At 36.2% G+C, this 26507-nt stretch overlaps 1 protein-coding gene across 1 annotated transcript in view; it reads right to left on the reverse strand.

Annotated features, from left to right (window-relative positions):
• Positions 1-26507, reverse strand: part of LOC105511570 (inactive dipeptidyl peptidase 10) — a 186989-nt gene that overhangs the window by 82032 nt on the left and 78450 nt on the right. The window contains exons 5-7 of the mRNA XM_011941728.1: positions 15969-16123; positions 9875-9972; positions 2766-2889 (exon numbers count right to left, since the gene is read on the reverse strand). Coding sequence (XP_011797118.1) covers positions 2766-2889; positions 9875-9972; positions 15969-16123 — 377 coding nt within the window. The remainder of the gene's footprint in view (positions 1-2765; positions 2890-9874; positions 9973-15968; positions 16124-26507) is intronic.

The following is a 26507-nucleotide window of genomic DNA, read 5'->3' on the forward strand; positions in this document are numbered from 1 at the left end:
TAGCTGGGACTACAGGCGCCCGCCACGGCGCCCGGCTAACTTTTTTTTGTATTTTTAGTAGAGACGGGGTTTCACCGTGGTCTCGATCTCCTGACCTTGTGATCCGCCCGCCTTGGCCTCCCAAACTGCTGGGATTACAGGCGTGAGCCACCGCGCCCGGCCTACATATATACTTTTTAAAAACTATATTCATTTATTGATGAACATTTAGGCTGATTCTACATCCTGACTATTATGAGCACAGCTACAGTAAACATCAGATGCAGGTATGTATTTGATATACTAATTTCCTTTGTTTCGGATAAATGCCCAGTAGTAGAATTGCTACTAACATATGTTAATTATATTTTTAGTTTTTTGAGAAACCTCCATACTGTTTTCCATAATAGCTGTACCAATTTACATTTCTTTTTGTTGTCTGTGCTTTTGAAGTCTTAGCCATAAAATCTTTGCGTAGACCAATGTCCATAAGCATTTTCTCTGTTTTCTTCTCGTGGTTTTATAGTTTTGGAAATTATGGTTTAGTTTTTATTTTGAGTTGAATTTTGTATATGCTGAGAGATACAAATCTAGTTTCATTTTTCCACACATTGACACCCAGTTTCCCAGCAATATTTACTAAAGAGGCTGTCCTTTCCCTGATATGTGTTCTGATGCATTTGTTGAAAATCAGTTCACTATAAACACACGTATTTATTTCTGAATTGTCTATTCAGTGTTTTCATTTCAAACATCGTATTTTTCAGTTCCTGAAATTTTATTTTCATTTTAAAGTTTGTATTTCTCTACTAAAATTTCTCATCTGTTTATTTATTGGAGCTGTTCTCTTTTGTAAGTTGTTAGATTTATTTCTAATAACTTTGTTATTGTATACGTGAATTTATATGAAATTTAAAAACATGCAAAACCAATTTATAATAGACATAAGAATATTAGTTGCCTCTGAGAACGGATATTAATTGGAAAAGAGGACAAAGAAGCTTCCTGGGATAATAGGGATGTTTTACATCATGATGAGGTGTGAATTATGGGATATATCCATTTGCCAAAACTCATTTAACTGCACACGTGAGATTTCTTCTCTTCATAGTACTTTACTTATACCTTAATTTTTAATTTTTTATTAATACATAATAATCATACATATTTTGGAGTACATGTGATATTTTGATACGTGTATACAAGGTGCAATAATCAAATCAGTGTATTTAAGATATCCATCACTTCAAACATTTATCATTTCTAATAACTTTTAAAACATTATGTATCTGCTAGTTCCAATATTACTATCCTTTGTAGGTCAGCTTTCACTGGATATTTTTGAGAAAGGGGAGTAGGTTATATTTTTCACTTTTCTACATATATAGTATTGATCATATGATTGACATTACAAATGCTACATTGTTGATAGTCTTTATTAATTGTAATTTTCCCTTTAAAAATGTAAACCTTGTCCTAGTAGACAGTTAGTTTACAGACAGATGAACTTGATACCTTACAGTGTAATTGAAAGGTGATTAGAAAGTGTCTAGAATAGCCTTACTGCTAATGCTGTTTCTTTCTGGGTTCTCAGTTGAATACCTGGGGTTTTCAGGGAGATCTCTTCACTATTGTTGTTGAGAACTCTAACATCCCTAAGTACTTTGCAACTTGCAGATTCTTCATTTGCTTCAAAAATGTTTAGTGGTTGCTTTCTTTAAGACAACATGGAAGTATACATGTATGCACAGCTAAGCATTGAGCCTAATACTTAAGGGGTCCTCTTCACAGATTGCTGGAGTCCTTTTCTATATAGCTCCAACTTCTCTGGTCCCTGTCCTATAAATGCTAGTCACCAAAAGAGCCTCAAACTCTGATTCTCCCTGTCTACTTAGATCATAAAGATCTTTTTGCTCTGCTTGGGCTCCATCTCCTTGCTGTTTGGTCTCAAAAGCGTTGTGAATAGAAAGTCATAGCAAGGTTGATTTTATGCATGTACTTGATTTCAGCATTTATGGTCATGATCCTCCTAATGTCCCATATCTGAAAACAGCTGTTTTGCACATTTTGTACAATTTTACAGTTGTTTACAACAGAAAAGCTAGTCAGGTAACATTTACCACATCTTTTCCAGAACAGAAATTTGAAAATTCAGTTGTTAATCTAAAAATCCTTTACCCAAATACCATACACATAACCATTTAAACTTATTGCAATATTTTCTCTACCAGGAATCTTAAAAATGACACACTGAATTTACTACAGAGTTTATAAAAACTGATATTAGGAATTGAAATGTAACGTGATTTCAAAACAGAGTGGTTCGTGAACCAATTTTTTTACTTGTTTTACTTAATTTTGGGACAGAAACACTGTTATTTTATCAGATCTATCCGAACTACAGAAAAAATGAAAAGGAATATGTTTAAAGAAGATAGGAAAGAAACTTCTTATATTCTCAAGATAATCGAAGACAAAATATGGAGAAAAATTCCATATCTGAGAAAGAAGCTAACGTGGCTTGGATTATACTTCATGCTGTATAAAAATTAATTTGGTTTTTAAAAGCTCAGTTTGTTCTCTTCTGCTTATCATCAATATTGTTCACTTCAAAGTTTGGAAGCTTTATAAATTGAAGTATATATTCTCAATAGAATAATTCTTTTCCTACTAGTTTTAAAAGCTAAACACTGAATTTTTTGTACAAAGCATTTTTCTGATTCCCCTTTGTAAAGTTGCACAAGCTACTTCATTTTAGGCATAAAAGAAAAGTAAATTATACTCACTTTACTACAAGCACCAGTAGTGGTCTCACAGACTGTGAGGATGGAGATATTCTGAGGTCGGTTTAACCATCTTACCACAGTCTTGGTATTGCTTACCCATTTAACCATAGTGATATAGTATTCTCTAGTTTGGAAACAAAATTAAAACATATGTTTAGAGCCAGGGCATTGATACAGTACCAACAATATACATTTGCCATTTTATACATAAGAATAACTGAACTACTCTAAGGATGTTGCTTCATATTAATTTATGTATAGATAGATAGATAAATAGAAATCTACTCTTTTCAAAATTTACATAAATACAAATTTATGTGTATGTGTGTATTCACATGGATGTATACATATGTATACAAATATACAGATAATTTGAGAAAAACTTTGAGAGTGAATTATTTCCCAGAAAAGTATTTCTTGGAAAAATCAAAACAATCACATGCTAGACATTTATGAAAATGTTCTACTGATTAGTACTCTTTTACGTGCAAAATAAGTATACATTTATAAAGTTATGTCATTTTTTTCTTTAAAATCACAATCAGTGAATCATCGAGAATAATCTTTTCCAATTAAAAGGCAAAGATTATTCCTAGCTTAATACTTATCTTTTACATAACCTCTGTGTTATTTCACTTTATAAATGGGGACTTTGGCTACTAAGGTATTAATGGTTTGTTTTGGTCTTTGCCAATTGTAGACCAAGGACCAGTCCCAATTTTTAATACATAATTTTTTCCCATATTGTTAATTATCTTATTTATTGGAAACATTTTTAAACAAGGAATGAATCAAATTAAAGAACATGAGAGTCTATCAAATTCTTGGTATAATAAGGATATAATTCATGGGGCCAATTATGTCCTCATGGTAATTGGTAATTGGAAACAGTTTATATTTCCTTTGTAACACATACATTTGGATGTGTATATAATATGTCACAAAGCTTCCAACTCACATGCAACAAAATGCAATCATCAATACTCATCCATTTATGATAAAAAATACAGAAAACTTTTCTAAAAACTTGCCCAGTTTCAGAACAGATCAGTTACTTTAGAAATAGCCATCCAGTCTACAGCCATACCACCCTGAACATGCCCGATATCATCTGATCGTGGAAGAAATAGCCATCCAAGTGTCACGGAAAGTGTCATCAATGCACTATATTAAAACTAAGTAATCTAGTTTTGGCCAGGCACGGTGGCTTATGCCTGTAATCCCAGCACTTTGGGAGGCCGAGGCGGGAGGATCATGAGGTCAGCAGGTCGAGACCATGACTAACATGGTAAAACTCCGTCTCTATTAAAAATACAAAAAATTAGCCGGGTGTTGTGGCACACCCCTGTAATCCCAGCTACTCGGGAGGCTGAAACAGGAGAATCACTTGAATCCGGGAGGCAGAGGTTGCAGTGAGCCAAGATCGTGCCACTGCCCTACAGCCTAACTGACAGAACAAGACTCTGTCTCAAAAAAACAAAACAAAACAAAACAAAACAAAACAAAAAACCACCCACAGTTAATTAACCTAGTTTTATATGACTTAAAAAAATATCAACTACAGAAAAATAACCTCTTGATACAAATCGCCTGTCTTTAGAGGTATCTGGGATGGATATCCAACTACATGAATGTTACATATCTAACATTACCGAGTAGCTACTCCTTCCTCTAGAAAACCTGTTAGCCTATCAAAGTGAAGATGTCAGTAGAAGGGCAAGCATAACTTGACATACAGGGAAGGCTGCCATATTTGTTTCAACAATCTCTTTAAGACATCTGGCAGCTTTCACAACTAGCTGAGCTCTGCTTGAAAACTGCCTTTAAACTCAGTAAAATCAAAACATGAAGTGCCCTAAGTAGAGTTAATAGGGCAACATTGAATCAAATATGCAGCTGGCTTAGGTATCATCTTTGTCCATATCAATAGGCCTTGTGATCCTGCAAAGAACACTGTCCTGTTCACTTTCACTGGGTTTCGTTTAAGCCGATTATTTTGCATACACCATTATATTTAGCAATGTGAATATTAAAAAGTAGAAAATGAAGCATCAACCTTTAATAGATTTTTCTAGAGAATTTAGCTTATAGAAAAATGATCGTAAGTACTATAAATAGTCAGAAAATAAGTGCTGAAATGCTGAATAATTGATATAAATGTTGTAGAAATTTGAAGTAAAAACTTAATTTGAATATTGTAAACAACTAACCAAAGACTGCAAAATCAAGAAGGTCATATTTTCTGGTAAAAATTTAGATTGAAATGATAGATAGTTGATTTTCTAATCTAATCAGAAATTTGTCTCAATTACCTGCCATAATATTATATTTTGTGCAATATGAGGTAACAAACTAACAGGAATAATTTTAAAAATAAATACCAACAACAACAAAACAATTTATTGATCTTGAGAGCTTTCCTTTTCAAAGTTGGTCTCAAACGAAATGTTACAAGAACATCTTTGCAACACCTCACAGGCATGATAGAATATATTGATTAGCTAAGATGCCAAATTTTGACTTAAAAAAACAAAACTTAATCTTTGGAAAAGAATGAAAAAGTCAACCAGTACAAATGTGGAGAATAACTGATTTTTAAGGGAACACTAACTTAGTTGTAAATTGTCAAGTTGAAAATCATTAATTTACAGCAATACACTTATATTTCTTTTTGATTAAATATTGTGATTATTGTGTTTGTTTTTACATAATGTGCCTTATGGTCATAAGCAAAGCATAATCTGATGTGAGATACCTCATTATAAACCTTGCTTATACCCAAGAATGACCTTGCACATGGTAAACACAATCTGAAGAATGAAGGCTTTCCACAAATTTTAATTTGTAAAGTCAAACAAACGGCCATTTCAAACCACTGAAATTTCTATGTTAAAGTGTTGGAGATAGCCAAAATCGAAGCTCAAGTAGAGCTTGACACATAGGCAGGGAGGAAAGATAGATCTATTCACTAAATCACTTCCTATATCCTTTCTTTCCTTACCCCAGGAGCCTAGGTGTACATCTCCCTGTGATTCATATTGACTGATCATGCTTACTCATAAGTATTCAGGCTGTCTCTGAATGAGGGAGTAGGGAAGCACCCTTACCTGGAAATGCCACACTCCTTGGCCTGCCTGCTGCAGATGTAGCTGTCCTCCTGGAACTCCATCTCATGAACACATTAGATCTGGTGTTCCACGACCAGTGGCCAGCAGAAGTGTCCCTTTCTTATAACTGGGTTTCCTGCTTGTTCCTAGTCTCCATGGCTCTGGATTACCCAGGAAGTCCTCGAGGATCTGGTCCTCTTGAGCCACAGAGACAGAGACAAGCTAGTTAGAGGGATTGCACTCAAGTCAACAGAGACTTTCTATCAGCTGGGTGGTCTGGCACAGAAGATCTAATTGTCCACAAGGTTATGTGGAATGGAGGCCCCAGCATCACCTGCAGACAGGTATGTTAGCAGTTACACCGTGTTTTCACGGCCTTCCTGTCCAATCATTGCTCTGTATTTACACCAAAATATTCGTGCAATGTAGTTACTTTGAGCTCATTCTCTTCTAGATAATCTGTGATGTCTTCCCATAAGTATATTATGATGGTATTCATGACCAAATTATAGCTAGTGTTCTCCAAAGACCTCTGTTAATAATTATGCATTACTTGTAAGAAGGGTTATTCAGGACACTTCCATGAACATGGGTTAATTTATTAATTACATTTTCTTGGAAGGCACAGATATTCCTTGGAAGACTGAGAGATGTAGGCTAGATATACTTAAAGAAATAGGGAGAGAAAGCATGACAGTGTCAAGCCCAGAGTGACAGGGGCAGAATGGCCATGTTAAATCCGTGATGCAGATTGAGAACAATGGGTCACAAAAGATAGGTGACTACAGAAAGGTTTCTAAGAAGTAAAATAATGCTAAAGACATAGAGTAAGAAGAAACTAAGGACGAATCATTACTTTTACTCTTCAGACTAGAGAGGTCTACACAAATGACCATGTATCACTTCTCCAAATTAATGTGACTTATCCAATCTGTGGAAAATCTTCATGATTCATTATCATAAGATAAAATTTCCCTGGAAAGTAAATATATATTTTAAAATTCACACTTAAGTTTTCTAATAAATGTATTGAGTGATTGCAATATCTACGTGAACAGTACAACAATTTGGCAAAATGTTTCTTCCTTCCAAGATGAGATAACCCATCTAACTCCCACTGGTTCTGGGGATATTCAAGAAGGGGCATTATCTTAGTTTCTACCATGTTACAGTCTTTTCAGAATCAATACAGACTGTGATTCAGATAAAGATAAACTGAATGGTGATGAGATGAGTCTGAACTGAATTACTATTGAAGAAAAGCTGCACTCATTGTCTACACTGGTGAAATGACTTCAGCTGAATTGGATATAAACAAACAAATAAAACACTTGAAGTGAATATGAGGAAAATAATTAGGGGAAGAAACTGTGCATTACTATAGATTATCTTATCCTTTTAATTTCTTTTTAAATCATATAAATTAATTAAAATGTATTTTACAGTCTTTGATGAGTATAAGCATTGGGTTGAAGGGACAATGATAATGATACTAGCTTGGGGAACTTTTTCTATTATAGGGATAAACACTAGTTATTATAAATAGGCAAACCAATAGTCCAAGTAAACAATCAAACAGACCAAAAAAAGAACCTAAGATCTTCAAATCAAACAACAAAAAATGTTGTTCTCCAGTGTGGAGGTCAGAGAATCTGGTTTATAAGGTAGTGCAAATCATGAAAAAAACTTTCTATATTGATCTTACTATTATTCCTCCTTATATTGTTATTGTAGTCATTGTGGCGATTTTATTAAGAGATGAAAGCTAAGAGATGATCGCATTTGCGGTTTAGGTGTGGTGGGAAAAAAAGTACTAAAAAGGAAACTGAAAAGGAAAAAACGATAGTTTGTGACTGTACTGAGAAACCAAATATGATTCACTTATTGACTGCTAACTCACAGATAACCTAAAGATTATAAAAATATGCCAGATGCTTAAGTAGCATACAAAAAACCCATAAACATGCAAATTATTATAAAAAGAGTTAATTATTTAAGTATTCTGCTATTGAGAGTTTGGGCAGTATTTCAAATTATACAGGTAGCTACGCTATGATCACAACACAAACATCAAAAAGAAAAGAGGACATTTGATGAACTTAATAGGACATGAAGAAAGTATGTTATTAATAATTTAATTTATATATATTTATATTTATACAAATTGGTAAAAAAAAAAAAAAGGTCAGGAATCAAGAGCTCCTTTTAAGAAATATGGATATTGTAAAACTGATTCCCATTGCAAACATTTTTTTGAAAGGAAAAAAATTAGAAATTATTATTTCAAGACAAGCGGGGCCAGTCACGGTGGCTCACGCCTGTAATCCCAGCATTTTGGGAGGCCGAGGTGGGCGCATCACGAGTTCAAGAGATCGAGACCATCCTGGCTAACACGTTGAAACCTGATCTCTACTAAAAATTCAAAACATTAGCCAAGAATGGTGGCACACACCTGTAGTCCCAGCTACTTGGGAAGCTGAGGCAGTAGAATAGCTTGAACCCGGGAGGCAGAGATTGCAGTGAGCTGAGAATGTGCCACTGCACTCCAGCCTGGGTGACAGAGCTAGACTCCATCTCCAAAAAAAAAAAAAAAAAAAGACAAGGGGATTCAGCCCTGAGAGAAGTAAAGTGATTTATCCAATGAGATAAATGAAATGGTGACTCAAACACTCCTAGTCTATTTCCCTTTCTTGTTATTCCATAGCATTAAACAAACCAGAGAAAAAGACAAGAGCTAAGGACCAGATAAAACATTAATAGTATCCATCATTGCTTCATTTGTAAGGTAACCATTCAAGGCTGCTAGATCAAGCTCAGAAATAAATGTTACTATTTGATTTGGTCAGCTTTATTACATCATATGTCAATTCAGGCCTATCTTTAAGGTCTTCCATCCAATGTGGATGAAATGCTCTGCAACTTGATGAAAGAGGCCTTACTTCATTTTCTACTTTTCTTATCAATCAGTCCTGAGCCTCTATCTCAATCATTTACTCTCACTGGGATTTATCTTTTCCATCAGTAGAAGGAGACATTTGTATTAGGTAGTTAATGAAGGTCTTCTGGAGTAAGCATTCCATAAACCTTTATTACCTTTTCAAGTAGGTAAAATTTCCACACACATCAGGATGCACTCTCTGTGAAAATGATCAACTGGGATGAAATTTTTTCTAAATAATGTCAATGAAACAACATTTGAATGAAATTTCTGTTGGAACCAATCACCCTAACTGATTATCGATATCATCAAATAAACTTTGAACTTAGCCCCACATCATTCAATATAATGTGAAAACATTTTTCTAAATCAGCTGCCTATCCCATCTCTAGGGTTGTAAAAGTTTCCAAAGGACTCTAGTATTTGAAAGAATCACTTTTGAAGTCTGAAACCATGCTGGATTTCAAAACACACATGATTGTTTAATTAGTTCACTACTGAAGATTTTGCTAATATTAAAATCATGCCTCTGACCCAATAAAATGTGTTTATTTTCTCCCTGATAAAGTTTCTTAAATATAAATACTTCATACGTAGGATATTTTGAAAAAAAATTTATTAAATGTGTCTGTCTGGAGAAGAAAGCTTGAGAATCTTTGGCAAAACTCTGGGGAGAAAGTTGGAAAAACTCACAAATTCCAGAGAGATTATACACTTTTAATGAACACCTTCAAAAAAGCATGTGGAGCAACTATGTTCTTTAAGAAAATTCAGTGGAAAATGATCCTTTGTTCCCATCTCTGTCACATCTCCAGCAAAAGGCCTAATTCTCAGTATCAGGCTCTTCAGTCATTGTGTGGTGCTGATAATCACCTTGGAGCTAAATGCTTCTTGGGAACAGCCAGACACCGAGAATGACTTCATTCCTCACTAATGTAGGCAACTTCAGCTCTATTTTCAAGTGGATTTGTTGAGCTGATCACATCTCTCTCTAAATTGCAGCAAAATGATAATTGGAGTGAAAATATCTATTTCCCCATAAAAGTGAAATTAAAATTGCATACCTTGATTTAAAGCTGTCAGGTGGCATGAGTTCCAAAGTGTGAGTTGGTCCATACAGGTTTACAACATATAATTTTATTGTTGGATTCACTTGACCTGCCTTTGAGAAAATGAAAGTTGTATTGCAAGTATATTAAGCATTAGAATATATTCAGCAAAAAAGAAGAGGATTTTTGATTCATTTACTGTTTTGTGTTAGAAGAGAAAAAAAGTTTAATTTCTCTGAAGTAGAAATGATTTTAAATTCGACAACGTGATTGCTTTGAATTGTTTTTGAAGATTGCTGCTTCTCAAGCATTTTCGTCAGACAATTAAAGGTGATAGGAAATTGTGATGACTTCACTCATTAGGCAGTGCTACTGTGTTCTTTCCCTAAAATGGCACCAGAAGGGCTGGCTGTACAAAAACAACAACAACAAAAAACCTAGTAGATCAAATAGCTACTCACATTAGAGGATATGCACTGCAATGGGAAGAAGCTTTGACTAATCAAAAAAAAAAAAAAAAAAAGGAGAAATGAAGAAAAAAAGAAAGGAAAGAAAGAAGGAAGCCTACCCAAACCAGGTGTCCCATGCTTAAAATTCCAAAAGCTATCACATTAATCTCCCTGGCTTTTCTTTTAAACATTACTAATTACTACATGGGGTGACTTATTTGCATAATTGACGACCCTTGGAAGGTGGGCCATGGGCAGACTGCCCTCACTGAGTACCTGGCATGAGGAACAGAAAGGCAAGGATAACAAGGATACTGTAATTTGAGTTTAGTGAATCAACACTTTATTAAATAAATAATAACTAGCAGGCATAGTAGTTGGTATGTTTCTGGCACATAGTAGACACTAAAGGCATTGCACAAATTATTAAATTAAATGTCCCTACTACAGTCGTAAGATATAAACATTTTCTTGGTCACAATGGAGAATCTAAGCAAACTGTGCAAGGTCAAATACCTAAAACTAAGAAAGTTAGTATTTAAACTCAGGATGTTCTTAACTACAATGCAAATATTGTGCTTTCTGTTCATCCCAACACAATGGCCTTCAAAGTTTTACCAAATACACTGTGAGTAAGGGGCAGGAATGAGAACTTTCATCGCCATATCTCAAGCAGTTTGAATGAATGAATGAATAATCACATCAGTAATGTATCAAATTGCTTGATTACTTGTGGCTCAATATGATTCTAAACAATATGCCATTATCTTTATGATGTGGCTGATGCTTAAAGAAGTCTACATGAAATATATAGAAAAGAAAAAGGAAATTAAATGTGAGTTGAATTTAAAAATCTGCTAAAAACCTAAAGGGAATGATAAAACAGATTTAAACATGCCGAAGATCCATGTTTACGGAATTGGCATTGACAAAACCCATAGTTAAATCAGGACCGGAATCAACGTAATACATTCCAACAACAGCCAGCAAGAGTTCCTCAATAACTGTTGTTTTGTTAGAATATCAAAAGAGACCAGCACATCTGTGGAAGTGCATCATTCACAGGTCAGAAGTTTTGAGCCAAAGAAGGAAGTCAGGAAACGTTTCCACTACGGAAATGATGTAACTATTAAGAGAGATTATGAAGCTGGTTCATAGAGTAAAGGGCTTCCTGGAAGATAAGCTATGAGCCTGCCACCCACCAAAGGCTCTGGTATCAGAATTTGCAAATCTTTTCATTGTTCCCAAGCCCGACAGTGCCTGGACACATTTTTTGGGCAGTTTAGCCTTCTGTGACTCTTAGGAGCTCCCTTTCACATCATTCTTGTTTTAAATTAGTTGTCATGTTTCTCCCTGAAAATAATGGCCTTATCTATTTAATTTTTAGCCTACCATTTATCTAGCTAGATCAGGTATGCTACACTTTAGAGCCTGACACAGTATAGCAGTGCCATTGAAAGTGTTGTTCTTGGACTGTAGCATCAATCAGCACCTGGAAGCTTAGCAATGCATTCATGGACCCCACCTGAAACCTGTATTCAGACATGGAATTAGAATCTCTCAGTGTGGGCCTACAAATCTGTTTTAACAAAATTCCCAGATAATCGGTGTCCAAATTTTAATAAAATACTTATCTTTATCTGTATCCTTATCTATTTATCTATCTATCTATGTAACAGCTCAGTGGTGGTCAAAAGTTAGCCAGCGTCACAATCATTCAGAGGTCCTGAGGAGCTTGTTAAGATACTGATTGCTGAAGCCAGTCCACCTCCAGCATGAAGCTGATACCCTATGATGCTGGTGCAAGGACCACATTTTGAGAATGGGCTTAGTTTAATATGTAAGTCAGTGAAACCTGAGTCCAAGTGTTGACCCTTTTATTTAGTTGGCATGGCTATGAGCACATGCTAAAGAATCTCAAGTATCATTTTATTTGTCTCATTTTGTCCAAAGTGAGACAAACTGTTCTTTAAGAATATGTCACAAATCAGAAATTTTGAGTTGAAGCTTTCCTGCCTGTAGATAAGAATATCTCATAGACTAATAAAAAGATTTATATGAAGTGCCTAAAATAGGATATGGTACTGAATTAAAATGATAATTATTGTTAAGACAGTAAATCTTCTAGTTAGTGAAAAGCTGTGCTTCTATTTTTTATCATTTGAGACACTGATTAAAGCAAATGGGAAATTTAATTAGATCTTTCTGTGAATTCTTACCAATGATGCAGTTTTATGGCACAGTTTGTTAAAGACTTATCAGTTATCATCTTTAAGGCAATTTTCTTTATGTCTGCAGCACTATAACCTTATCACAAAGTAGAAGTTGTGCACCCATGTGGCCAGTTTTCAGACAAAATGTAAACATCTCAACTAAGCGTTAGGCTGCCTCCAAAATTCAAGAGTCCAGCATTCTATAATCTCAGATTTGTATCTTTCCATGGAGTTTTGAAATTAAGCACACATCACAAGTTCATTTGTACATTTTAATATTTGAATCATTTCAAGAGTTTGCAGATTAGAGGGTTTTCATCTATTTGCTTTTTACAGTTACATTTGCCATGAAGACTGCAAATCCACAAATTTCTTCCCTCTATTATTCTGAAACACAAGCCTCAATAACAATTAACCTTATTTTTCTGGCAACTAAATTGTCATTAAACAAGATAATGTTTTAATTAAAAGATTAACCTGAGGTTACTGGGATAGAAGCGTGCATCTCTTTTGTGCTGAATTGCTAATGATAGGGTATTTTATGAGTTCTGAATGATGCTGAATTAAGTAAAATACAAATATATTTGTTTACTGTATTTCATTAGTAAATCTGACCACATTAAGTATTAGCTATACTCCTTTTAATCTAGTTTAATTTAAATCACAATTGAGTATAAACTCTGTGTTGTTTCAATTTTCAAAGTAGCATTTTTTGAAAGTTTTTATTGCATAAGAGTGAATTGAAACAATACATTTGTTACAGCAAAAACTAACAAAAAAATTTTGAAACCAGAGTAGATAATAAAAATTCTGAAAATTGAAGTAACATACCCAAAATTATACTAAAATTTGTTTTAAGAACAAGAACCAAAACAGATTATTTTCTTAGAGTCCTATTGTCTTAAGTACCTGGGTAGATGAGCAGGTCTTCCTACTAAAAATCACCTGAGAACTGGAAATGCTTTCTTATTTCTAATAAATATTAGCGGTAGTTATCATATAGAGTTATATATATTATTTGCATATATATAAAATGACAGGTAATGAATATTAACAGTAGTTATCGTATATAGTTATATATATTATTTGCATATATATAAAATGACAGGTAATGAATATTAACAGTAGTTATCATATATAGTTCTATATATTATTTGCATATATATCAAATGACAGGTGTGAGGCTAAGAATGGCACCCATATGTAGCTAAGTCATTAGAAGTAAATGGAGCAAATAGAGCTCCATATATATGTGTTAAATTGACAAGGAGATGTTTGGATTCCAGCTGTGTCTTTAGAAATACAAATTGTTGACCTGTGGTAGTTTTATAGAGAGGGATGAAATCAATAGATTTGAGTTTTTTCTTTGTTCTTAAAACAACTGTGACTTGTATAAAAGCACTAAGCCTTTTAGAATCTATTTGCTCATTTGTGAAATAGAGACAATTGTGATAAAGACCAAATGAAAAAAAAAAACAAACAAGTGGAAAGTCTCCCTGAAAACATAAATTTATCACTAGCATATGTGATTTCTACAATTAATCAACAAATATTATTATGTTATGCCTATCTTTACTATCAACCACTATTAATTTATTAGAAGAAATTATCAAATAATAAAGTATCTAGGTTCATATCCAGTATCTTCGGAATTATTGCTGACATACTTTAACTTCCTCAAATGCTTCCATTGGGTCATGTGTTTGTCTCAATCTAGTCAAAATTATGAGGTCTAGATACGGCCAAGTTCAAGCACCATGAGTCTAGAACTAAGAAGGCAATTTGAGCATACAGCTAATGCATATGGTTTTTCTATGTGAATAAAAAAAAAATCCCATTTCTTTTGGGAAATCAGTTACAAACAGTTGTCCCTTCCACAGAACTGGCTGAATTTTCTTTGTGCAGTGCATCGAGCAGTCAGATGTGAGTGTGCTCCTTTTGTGCAGTGCACTGAGCAGTCAGATGTGATTGTGCAGAGTATTATTTTTTTGTGAAGTTAAATCGTTATGTTATCCTAAAAAACACTGAGTATATCTGCCTTAAATCTATGTCCAGAGAAGACACTAAAAATAACATTTTAAAATCATGGATTTATATTCTTCATAATCTTGCATTTAATACTACAACCTGTGGAAGGAAGATGGATGAGAAAGAATGGCAGTAAAATCTAACTGAGGAAAATGCTCATCTTATTTCTGATCCTCCATATTCAAGCCTCCTTTTTTTGCCCTTGGATAAAATGAATGTTGTGGATGGTGTGAACAGAAGGAAAGTGTGAATTACCTCACCCCCACCCTGACAGGGCTAGAGTAATGAGGGTGATGGGAGTCTGCCCTGTAGTTTGTCCAACTAATGTAGTGCATGAATTAAAAGGTAGAAAATATATTGTGCTTGAAAAAACAAAGTACAACTCACTAAAGAAGTGGCGTAAAAATGACTTCTAAATGAGCTCAACATTCTCTCTTAACTAGGAGCTAAAATGAGAAGTGAAATTTTACAAGTTTCCTGTAAGACATCTTTACATGATTAATGTATTGGGAGCCTTCCTCATGAGCTTTCTTCTTCGTTATATAAACATTGGGAAAATTACAGGTTTAAAAGAGATCTCAAGTAATTAAAGATGGTATACAGAGGAAAAAACAGTACAATCCAGATGTTTTTACAACCCTCTTACAGAGGCCTTGCCCAACACTTGAAAATACTTTTGCTATCGGGAACATATTGCCATATTTGGTTCATCTAACAAAAAGTTCTATCTATCTTACCTACCCATGGTTATGACTCCATACCAGCATTTTATATAGTGTGTTCTAGATTATGCTCTGCCAACGTAATGCTGATATTAATACTAATACTAATAAATGCTTTATGCTTAGTCTATTCTTTATGGGTGATTTTTCATGCTTGGTCTTTTCTTTACTGAGATTCTTTATGCTTAATCTATTTCATACTGGAGATTCTTTATGTGTAGTCTATTTTTATAGAAGATTTATAATATACATTAACATATAGTACATTAAGTGCTCTAAGAAATCATCTGAAAGAGGCTAGATTTTTTTTTTTAAAGATGTTCCAGTGTATTTGACCATGGCACTTTCCCCTTCCTTGTAACAACTATTATGGGGTACGCCTTGGAGAAAACATTGCCCTGGCATCAGTACACCCCCAATCACTTTTCTCCCCACTTTCAACTGTAAGGTGTGAAAAAATAAAAGTAAGCATCAACAGGAAATAAATGCAGCAAAAGTGAAAGTCTACACACTTTCAAATCATCTCTACCTCTTTCACTGTGTATAGACTATTGGGAGCTTGAGAGTGATGAGTCTGACAAGTATGGAAAACTTCTGTTTTCCTCCAAAGACAACTTGTTCAAGAACCAAGAATACCATCTGTCAAGTCACTAGTGCAGAGAGAGAAGGAACAAAATAGGACTTTCATGTTACTTACCTTAGGATACGGATACTGCTTTCCTTTGGGATACAATGCTCCAGTAAACCGAGGGATAACCATGGTGGGTACCAAGGAGTCATTTATCATCAGGAAGGCAAGTCTTTCTCCATCTGGTGACCACCAGTGGGCGATGTGAGAATGCAGGAGTTCCTCTAGAATAAATGAGTGTTATTTGAGACCAACTGTAGAGATGTGGGCTCAGTGACCCACAAACATCTGTCCTTGAAATCTCCATTATACACCTACATTTTCTAGACTATCTATTGAATTTTATTAACTTCCCAGAGAATTCTCCAATTCTGAGTTACCCTTTTAATTCCAGGAAGAGCAGCTGTAGAGGAAGGAAACAATGAAGCAATGAAGTCAGGATTTCATGAATTTTCAGTAATGTAGACAGAACAGATGAAAGCACTACTGGAGTAATCAGAATGAGAACAGTGATTGAAGAGTGAGATGTGGCCTAAAACCATATCCATGTCATAAATCATTCGTATTTGCATGCAATCATATTTGCATTCTATCATCGTCAACCAAATTGAGGGCCCACTAGATGGCTCAAACTATTTTAAGCTCTAGGAAAACAGAATAAGAGGTATACTAGGTATCTGTCATTTAATTCAAGATTCACTGTCCACTTTTTTGATTCCCACTTTCTGGTCCAGAAAGCTAACCTATATGAATGACATCAAAAGGGCCCCCATGTCCTCTGGCTTCCCTTTGGCAGGAGATTCGAAAGAAGAGAGTAAAGTCAGGTTATTTATTCTCTTGGCTCTACCCTACAATGTTACCTCAGGCTGGCTGTGAACGTTAAACGATGTCACTATTTGTGTCACTACAGCCACTTCTACACAAATTTCTCCTTCTGTGTCTAGTAATGGCTCATCTTCATGGTCATAGGAGTGGTAACAATTTGGCTGCTACTAGCTGAGTGTACATCACTTTCCTTTGTGGTTTTCCTACCCCTTCATCTTAGCAAATGCTCTCCTTGTAAATAAAAAGATAATAAAATGTTCGCTTTGTAAATCAATTGTCTTCAAAGTATCTTGTTGAATGTGCCAACACTTGGGACTCTGACAGATACAGAAGTTAATACTAGCAGCAGACTCAGAAGAGACCCTCAAAATTAGATTTTGAGACTACATTTGTCATCTCTCTATCTATATGTACAAATGGAATTTATCACTTTCTCAGGTGAGAACTGGAGCATAGACAATCCATAGCAAGAGATGGAATTGTGAGTAATCAATCATCAGTGGTGGTGACATGGAATAAAATACAGGTAGAGGGAAACGGCACTGGGAGAACCAGTGCTTGTTGAAATAGATAATATTTTTCAATACAAGTGACAATGGTCTTTTTTCAAATCTTGTAATGTCTGTCCTATGATTGTCATATGGAGAGTGGCAAAGGCTCCACACAGCATCTCTAGGTTTAGCAAGTAAGTGTTCTAGCACTTACTTGCTACAACAATGGTGATTGTAAAGATTAGGAAATAAGTTCCCATGGTTCTTCTGACACCCCAGAGATAGTACACAGGGAAAAAGAGAACTTGAAACCATGATTGTGAAATTAGGAATGCCCATGCAGAACAAAAGCTCATGATAGTATCTTTGGAAGAGTCCGTTGCAAGAAAACTATGGCTACAGTCCAAGATAACATAGGAACGGTTGCAGGGTTGCAATACATATTAGAGGCTCAACTCCATTTGTTATTTTAAGGAAAGCCAAAGATATTCATAAAGATGGATTGGGACCCCAACACACAGGATAAGAATGTTTGGACAAAAGTATACAGTATAGTTATGATTTCTGGGACAATCTTATAAATAATACATTATGGTTGAGTGATGCTGTATGTGGTTAATTTTATGGCTGAAGACACTGACCATCAAAATTCTGACAAATCTTCTTGCTGACAGAGGCAACCTCTATCCTAGGGAACAAGACCTCCTCTGCATAGAGGTAGAGAATGGGAGACAAATTTATTTAAAATGTAAAAGTGTGCAACACTGGGGATGTTTCTAGAAATGTAGTAGTTTGGGATACACTGGGATGTCTCTTCTAAAGTGAGATAAAAATTGTTGTGATTGTACTTATGCAAAAGTAAACAGGAATTGAATTCTTTGGACTTTGAAACAACATAAGCTGCATTGGCATATGTTCTCTGTTTTGTATCCCAGACAAGCTGTAAAGCTGCTAGTTCTGAGTAGAATCCGTGTACCAGGGGGCCCTGCAACTGATCTAGGCCATGTTGCAACCATCTCTATGTCCAGAACTTTGTGACTCCAGCAGATCCGATGGCAATGTCAGTGCCCATGGCAAATACAGATGCTGTGTGGAGCCTTTGGGACTCTCCATACGACAATCATAGGACAGGCATTACAAGATTTGAAAAAAGACCATTGTCGCTTGTATTGAAAAATATTATCTATTTCAAGAGCAGCTCTTTCCAGGGCTCCAGTAGAAACATTTAGCCTCACCATAGGATATCAAGTGAGTATGCAACCAAAACTGCCCATCATGAAATGTTATCTGATCCACTGACCATTGAATAGAACACACACGCACCGTTCCACTAAAAAATAACAGTGAAATTGAGCCAGAAAATAAATGTGACTACCCATTGTATTGCGTTCTCTGCTTCATCCCCTCTCCTCATCTCACATCTGTGCCACAAGGCATGTTTTCTAACACAAGTTGGCAAGGGAGAAATAAACGCAGGCCTGGTTTATGGCAGGTCTGCATGATGTACAACAATAAGCTGGAATTGGGTAGGCTCTGCATTAGAATCTGACTCAGGAGTGGCACTGAAAGACAATAGTAAACAGAAATCTTCCCAGTTGGTAAGATTTTGAAGGGAATACTTAGTTGTCCACTTTTCGTGGAAGGAGACTTAGTTTCAGGCATGGAAATGTCCTGACTCAGGCACAGTAACTAATAAGGGTCCACCTATCAGGGATGTGGCGAAAAGTAAAATTAGAAAACTAGTGACAAGGAGGTTTAGGGAAAACAAGTGAATCGACTTACTAGAAAGGGGAAAAGTTCAGGAGAAGATGACTGCGAAGTACATGTCCGTCAGCCTCCGGCTCCCACTATTACCTGCCAGTGGTAGTGGCCATCACTGAGACTCTGACATAGTATCACTTCTCAGGGGAAGAGCTGATGGCACATGAATTTTTTGCCACAAAACATTTCCTTTTTTGAGATAATGTAATGAGGAAGGCACGTGAGTTATATGAAAACCTTTCCATCAAGACAGTGTAGCATTTTGTCATCACAGAGATACACATATATTCTGGGTGTGGATTTGCTTTTGCTGCCAACGGATCTGTTCAGCACTACTCTTTACAGAGACATTTATCTGTTACCATAATAATCTACATTACATTATCTCAAAAAAGGAAATATTTTGTGGCAAAAAAGCAGCATGGGCTCAGTGGTGGTATTTACTAATTGCATCATGTTTCTCACTAGCTATATGTACCTGGGTTGATAGAGGAGTAAAATAGTCTGCTCTACCTCAGTTTTGGCACTATTTGTTTAGCAATAACCTTGAAGCCAGGATGTCATCCTTTAACACGCAATGTGTCCCACCTGTATAGCCATGAGGTACAGATCTAGGCACTAAGGGGTAGAAGTAGTAGTGTTGTCTTTTATTACCACACCAATAACCCACAGAACACAATTTGCTTCTCAATCTCATAATATTGAAGTTGGTGAATTTAGAAGTCCATTGCCTAAAGGAAGAGGGTATCCACCAGGAATAGAGTCATAATTCTGTTCCTCTGAAATGGAAACTGAAATTTTCTCCCCACCATTGTGGGCTCGTTATGCCACCCCCTTCCCCCCAAAAAAGACAAAACACAGTTACTAAGCTGGGTCTAACGATGGACCTCATCTGCCAGAAATAAAAATATGTTTGCTATGCAAAGGAGGGCAAAGAGAAATACATTTGGAACTCAGGAGAGTCACAAGTACATTTTTGCCCAATAGTACTGGTTGATGGAAAACCAAAATTGTAACAACATAATTAACAAAAGGATGGGGCCAGATGCAGTGGCTCATGCCTATAATCACAGCACTTTGGGAGGCCAAGGTAGGCGGATCACCTGAAGTCAGAAGTTCGAGACCGCCTGGTCAACACAACGAAACTGCATCTCTACTAAAAAATAAAATTAAAAAAAACCTCACAAAAATTACCCAGGTGTGGTGGGTGCCTGTAATCCCAGTTACTCAGGTGGCCCAGGCAGGAGAATCCCTTGATTCCGGGAGCTGGAGGTTGCTGTGAGCTGAGATGGTGCCACCGCACTCCAGCTTGAGCAACAGAGCAAGACTCTTGTCCAAAAAAAAAAGAAAGAAAGAAAGAAAGAAAGAAAGAAAGAAAGAAAGAAAGAAAGAAAGAAAGAAGAAAAGAAAGGGATGGAAAGGAGTAAGATTTGGTAGGAATGAAGTTTTGGCCTGACCTACCTGTTAAATAACCTCTCTAGCATGCTGACAGAAAGTAAAAGTAAAAGAAATAAACATTTGAAGAAGGCAACTGTAATTATCAATTAAGATTACATAATAAGCTTTTTAAAAAATTATTATTAATGGGGGCGTTTCTCCACAACCTTCTATGAAAAATACAAGTGGCGGCTATATTTACAAATTCCAGATATCTAACAGGACTAATACCATCCTGCAATGAAGCAATAGCAGATAAGATGTTATGTGCTTCTTTTCCTGGGACATAAACTTTTAATTTGAATAATAAGAATATTCTTATGTTCTTTGACTTTTTCTTGGGTATGACCACTGTGAAACCCCAGCAAATCAAATGAAGGGAGGAAGTGAGTGCATGGAATTTATTTTCTTATTTCCCATGCATCTAAATTATGTGAGTCTGGCTTTGCCGAACCAAAAGCCACTGCTTCTATTTCTGCAAAACATTTACAGCATTCTCTCCTAGTTTCAGGTGACTGCTGTGACCCCCTTCCCCCTTCGGCTGCTAATGGCTAAACCACTACAAGCCATGCTTTGTGGCATTTACCTTGTTCATGATAAAGGGCCCCTTCATAGCTTAAACCTCCTTGAATTACTCCCTTTTAAATGTGCCACCTGTCTTCAGTTGTGATATTGACATTGATTTATACAACTAACTTACAATTTTGTTACGGAGATATGAGTTATACACATGACACATTGAGGAAAAAATATACATCTATGTTTGTGTGTATATACATGCATGCTAAGGGCCAAATTGAGTGTAAACTCCAAGTTTTTTTTTTTTTTTTTTTTTTTTTAAAGATGGAGTCTCACTGTGTTACCCAGGTTAGAGTGCAGTGGCATGATATTGGCTCACTGCAACCTCTACTTCCAGGGTTCAGGTGATTTTCCTGCCTCAGCCTCTCAAGTAGCTGGGACTACAGGTGCTCACCACCACTCCCAGCTAATTTTTGTATTTTTATTAGAGACGGGGTTTTACCAAGTTGGCGAGGCTGATCTCGAACTCCTGACTTCAGTTGATCTGCCCACCTCGGCCTCTCAAAGTGCTGCGATTACAGGGGTCAGCCACCGTGCCCAGCCCCACTGTAAACTCTAAGTTCTACGAGATTTGAAGGTACAAAGATACCCTGTTGGCTAAAGTCAATACTCTAGATTTCTAAGAAACAGGTTCTGTCATAGGTGCTGAAGTATGTGTGTCCAGTACTTCCCAAGAGTAAGCCTGACCCAAATTGGAGTATGCTTTTCAAGAGAAATGAGGCATCACCTACTCTCATTTATTTTAGGGTGACATATGATTAATGTTCTTCCCCATAAAAATGCTAATGTAGCAAAACAATCATATACAGAGCCTTGTGACTTTCTTCAGATGGAAAAATAAAGCTACCTGGAAAGGGAAGGAGGTAAATAAAAGAATCTTTAATATGCATTTGCTCAACAGTCATCCTGGATAAGGCACAAACTTCTTTAATTGCAACTAATGGGCACATTTACTCATGGATTGAAACTTCCTATGTTAATTATATCATATTAATTACAAAGAATTGATTTTTACAAATGGTGTTTCATTCCAGTTTAGTGTAGGTTTGGCTCTTCATTGTTTTTATTACTCTGATTTAGAAAATCTCACTGCAGAGCAGATGGAGTTTTCAGGACATGTGGTTTTATATCACAGACACTTAAAAACATAGCCACAACACGAAGCACTTCTACAATACTGAGATACAACCATGGTGTTTAGATTAATGTGCTATTGTAAAAAGCAAGTTGATTTTTTCCATTTTTAGTTTATCAGTTTAGACCAGTAGGATTTCCTGAGGATGCTACTTGCAGCTCTGCAGGCGTGTGTTTGATTTTTTTTTTTTTTTAATTTTCTGCATTTCACTGTCAAATTCCTAGAAAGAATAGTCTGTATTCATAACCTTCTCACTCCCCATTTACACCTCCATCCACTGCAGTCTTGGATTTGGCCCCACCAATTAACTTATATTACTCTCGTCAAGGCCATCAATGATCTATGAGCAAATCCAACAAACACTTGGGAATCCTTTCCTTGTTTGACCTCTGGAGACTCAGCACTCCTGATAACCCTGTCTTCCTTTGATTCCCATGCTGCAGCCCCATAGATGGCACTGAGTAAGTGCTCAATAAATATTTGTTGAATCAATGATGAAACGAATGCAACTTCATGTCGCCAAAAGACATTAATGTGAAACAAACATGAATGTGAAAATAGGCATTTTGCCCTGTTTTATTTCTACACAAAAGTGTAACAATCAGAATCTGCTGGTAACAATGTTGCTTATCTCGCGAATTTTTCCTCACTTTTTAATTCTTGTCATTCTTGCAGACCAATACAAGGACCGTGTCTTCTATGAAGCACCTGACATTCCTCTATCCAATCAGACTTAGTTCTACTTATAATCCTATTTAGTGTGTGAAATAAATAATATTTATATGTTTATTTACTATGCTCCAAATGGTTCCTAATACAATAGTTGTTTATTGTTTATCACTGCACTACGTTGGAAATACCCGAGACATGGAAACCTGTATTTCTCATTGTATTGCTCTTAGACAATGCCTGGCAGATATATTTGCTCCACAGTTGTTGGATTAAATTTTAAGGAATAATCCCTTAAATATTCAAGGTTCTAAAATATATTTGTAAATTACTTAAGCATATTAATTCTATGATTCTATATGCTTAAATAATTGAAAGTGAGAGTCATTTTTTTCCTATTTAATAGATGAAATGTTTATGGAAATTTTCAAAGCTGTGAAGTTGGTAACTGTAAACTTTCTTTTTAGTAATATTTAAAAATTTTTTAAAGTAAAACTTTGATCTGATATCTTATTTAATTACTTGCTATGTTAAATACAGCAATTTATGTGAATAACATTATATGTGTTTTGTGCGAATTATATTTTAAATAATATTTTTAGTATTTTTAGTAGAGACAGGATTTTGCCATATTGCCCAGGCTGGTCTTGAACTCCTGAGCTCAAGTGATGCACCTACCTTGGCCCCTCAAAGTGCTAGGATTGCTGGCATGAGCCACAGCACTGGGCACGTCTTGGTTTCTTAGTAAATGATTAGATACACAAACATTGTGATGATTAAATCACATACACGTGCAGCATTTCCTAGTTATCTGCAACATAGAAGCCCAGAGTATGGCAAAAACCATAATTTTTCCTTTCCTCTTTGGAATATGTCAGACCCACAGCATCATCACAAAAGTTTCTTAACCTGTTTGTTCTGCTCTTCTGTTTTGAGCATTTTCTTATTTTTCTGACTTCACGTTTAAAATGCATTATATCTTATATTGCTTTACTTTCTTTAGGAACTAAACAATACTTGAAATAGAGACAAAGATTCTCAAAACTGACACTTAAGGACACTATTTAGTGACTAGGTGGGAGCAGCAGACACTCTCACAGATTGGCTGGGTCTTAAAAGATTAAGACATGCCCTTAAAGCTTACTGTAAAAACATTTTGTTGTCTTTTAGGTGACTCTCTCATCTTTTTCAAATGACATTTACAAAAGGTAAATTTCAATTTTAAAAAAGTTGAAATGTTACATGTTACTTTCTGTGTCTCCCATACATGCTAATGTAGATTGTAATTGACTCCTGAAAAGTAATAAGAAGGAAATCTCCACAACAGAGTAGCACACACATAATGTGCAAATTACATGCATTCCCTAGGCAATATCACTGTGTTTCAGTGAGTACATTAAAGGGGAAAAAACGCTCTGGAGCCTGGGAGCTCCTGGCACATTCCACAAGCAAAGTGATAGTGGGAGGGTAAGGTGCACGTAGAACTCTTGAAGCAGAGGTTGGAGATAGCAGTCAAAATAGTGAGGGAAAATCAATAATATCTGAATAGCTTACATCCCTCTGCCAGACCTTAACATTGATGTCATGGGTAGGGCTCCTTCTCCTGGAAATGCAGTGAGGATTGGGGTAAGTCCATGGACAGTCGGATGAGTCTTTGGCTGAGGAAACAGATCACTGAAATCTGACAATTTAGGTCCCAAAATGTGTGCTGTGTCTTGGAGAACAGTGAAGGATATCCCCCTATAACAAATAGAGTAGACTAGTGACTAAGCCCTGGCTTTAGGAACAAAAGACACATTCAAATGCTGGCTCTCCCACTCGTTAGCTCTGAGGCCATGTCTAAATCACTGATCCTCTCTGAGTCTTGGTTTCTTTTTTAAATTTTTTCTTTGGAGACATGGTCTCACTTCTGCTACCCAGGCTGGAGTGCAGTGGCATGATCTTGACTCACTGCAGCCTCAACTTCCTGGCTTAGGTGATCCTCCCACCTCAGCTTCCAGAGTAGGGGGAACCACAGGCATGCAACACCCCACCACTCTACGCAGTTAATTTTTTTTTTTTTTTTTTTTTTTTTTTGAGACAGAGTCTCACTCTGTCGCCAGGCTGGAGTGCAGTGACATGATCTCGGCTCTGTAACCTCTGACTCCCTGGTTCAAGTGATTTTCCTGCCTCAGCCTCCCAAGTAGCTGGGATTACAGGCATGTGCCACCATGCCCAGCTAATTTTTGTATTTTTAGTAGAGACAGGGTTTCACCATTTGGCCAAGATGGTCTCGATCTCCTGACCTCATGATCTGCCCACCTTGGCCTCCCAAAGTGCTGGAATTATAGGCATGAGCCACCATGCCCGATCTTTTTTTTTGTATTTTTAGTGGAGACAGAATTTTGCCATATTGCCCAGGCTGGTCTTGAACTCCTGCCTCATTTGATCCACCTGCCTCAGCCCCTCAAAGTGCTAGGATTGCTGGCACGAGCCACAGCACTGGGTATGTCTTGGTTTCTGAGTAAATGATTAGATACACAAACATTGTGATGATTAAATCACATACACATACAGCATTTCCTAGTTATCTGCAACATAGGAGCCCAAAGTATGGCAAAAACTATAATTTTTCCTTTCCCCTTTGGAATGTGTCAGGCCTATAGCATCATCACAAAAGTTTGTATTACCTGTTTGTTCTGCTCTCCACAACCCCTACAAACAGTTTACTCTCAGACCAAATACATAGATTTTTATTCTTTAGTTAGGAAAATTACCATATTTGTCAGATAACGGTCTCTAATTTCTCTCCTTAAAATTTCCTTAAAAATGTAATGCCCGTAAACCTGTATGAAGCCTTTTCAATAGGACAGAGACCCAAGTCATCTTAATTCGGGTTGGAGCAGCACAATAAGCATGATCTACATTGAGAATACCCTCAGTTGACTGAAAAGTTCATCGATGTTACAGACCTCCTTTTATCAAGGTCACACATCAGTATGTGGTTCAATGCCCACATTGCTGCTAAACTAGTGTTCTCTTCCCTGAAACCCAATGTTCTTCGTTAATATTTGCTCACTATGTCTGCCACCACTACTTACTAGTGACCCGAACCAGAAGACACAGAATCATTCTTGACTTCTTATCATTCACCCCATCTGCTTAGCCACTAAGACCTATATATTTCATTGTCTCATCAGTTTTAGAATCTTTCCTCCTTTTTACTGCTTTAACCCTAGTTCCATTGCTCATTATCTCTTGACAGAACACAGAAGAAGCCTTACAGACGCTCACTGTCTCTTTCCACCATTAGACCCCAGGTTCCCACTGTGGCAAAAACAATCTATTCATATGGAAGATCCAATCTTGTCACTTCCTTACTTGAAAAGTCCTATTAGTTTTCCTAATCAATGGTAGAAAAATAATTGAAATTCCAAACCATTGATAGAGGTAACTATCCCTTGGTTCTTGCTATCTTCCTTCATCTCAAATTTTATGGCCCAATTATATCAAGGAGACTTTTCCCTAGGGACACACTTGTGAGTTTTTGCAAATTGTTACATCTGCTTAGATTTTTCCTTCCTAATTTCTTCTCATGCGTAACACTTGTTAATTGTTCAGGCTTGACTCAGATGCTCTCTCTCTCTTCTCTCTCTCTCCTCTCTCTCTCTCTCTCTCTCCCCCTCGTTTTAAGAGGTAAGGATCTCTGTTGCCTAAGCTGGAGTGCAGGGG

This window comes from Colobus angolensis, unplaced genomic scaffold, assembly GCF_000951035.1.
Source record: "Colobus angolensis palliatus isolate OR3802 unplaced genomic scaffold, Cang.pa_1.0 Scaffold20, whole genome shotgun sequence".
In the NCBI taxonomy this organism is placed as follows: domain Eukaryota; kingdom Metazoa; phylum Chordata; class Mammalia; order Primates; family Cercopithecidae; genus Colobus; species Colobus angolensis.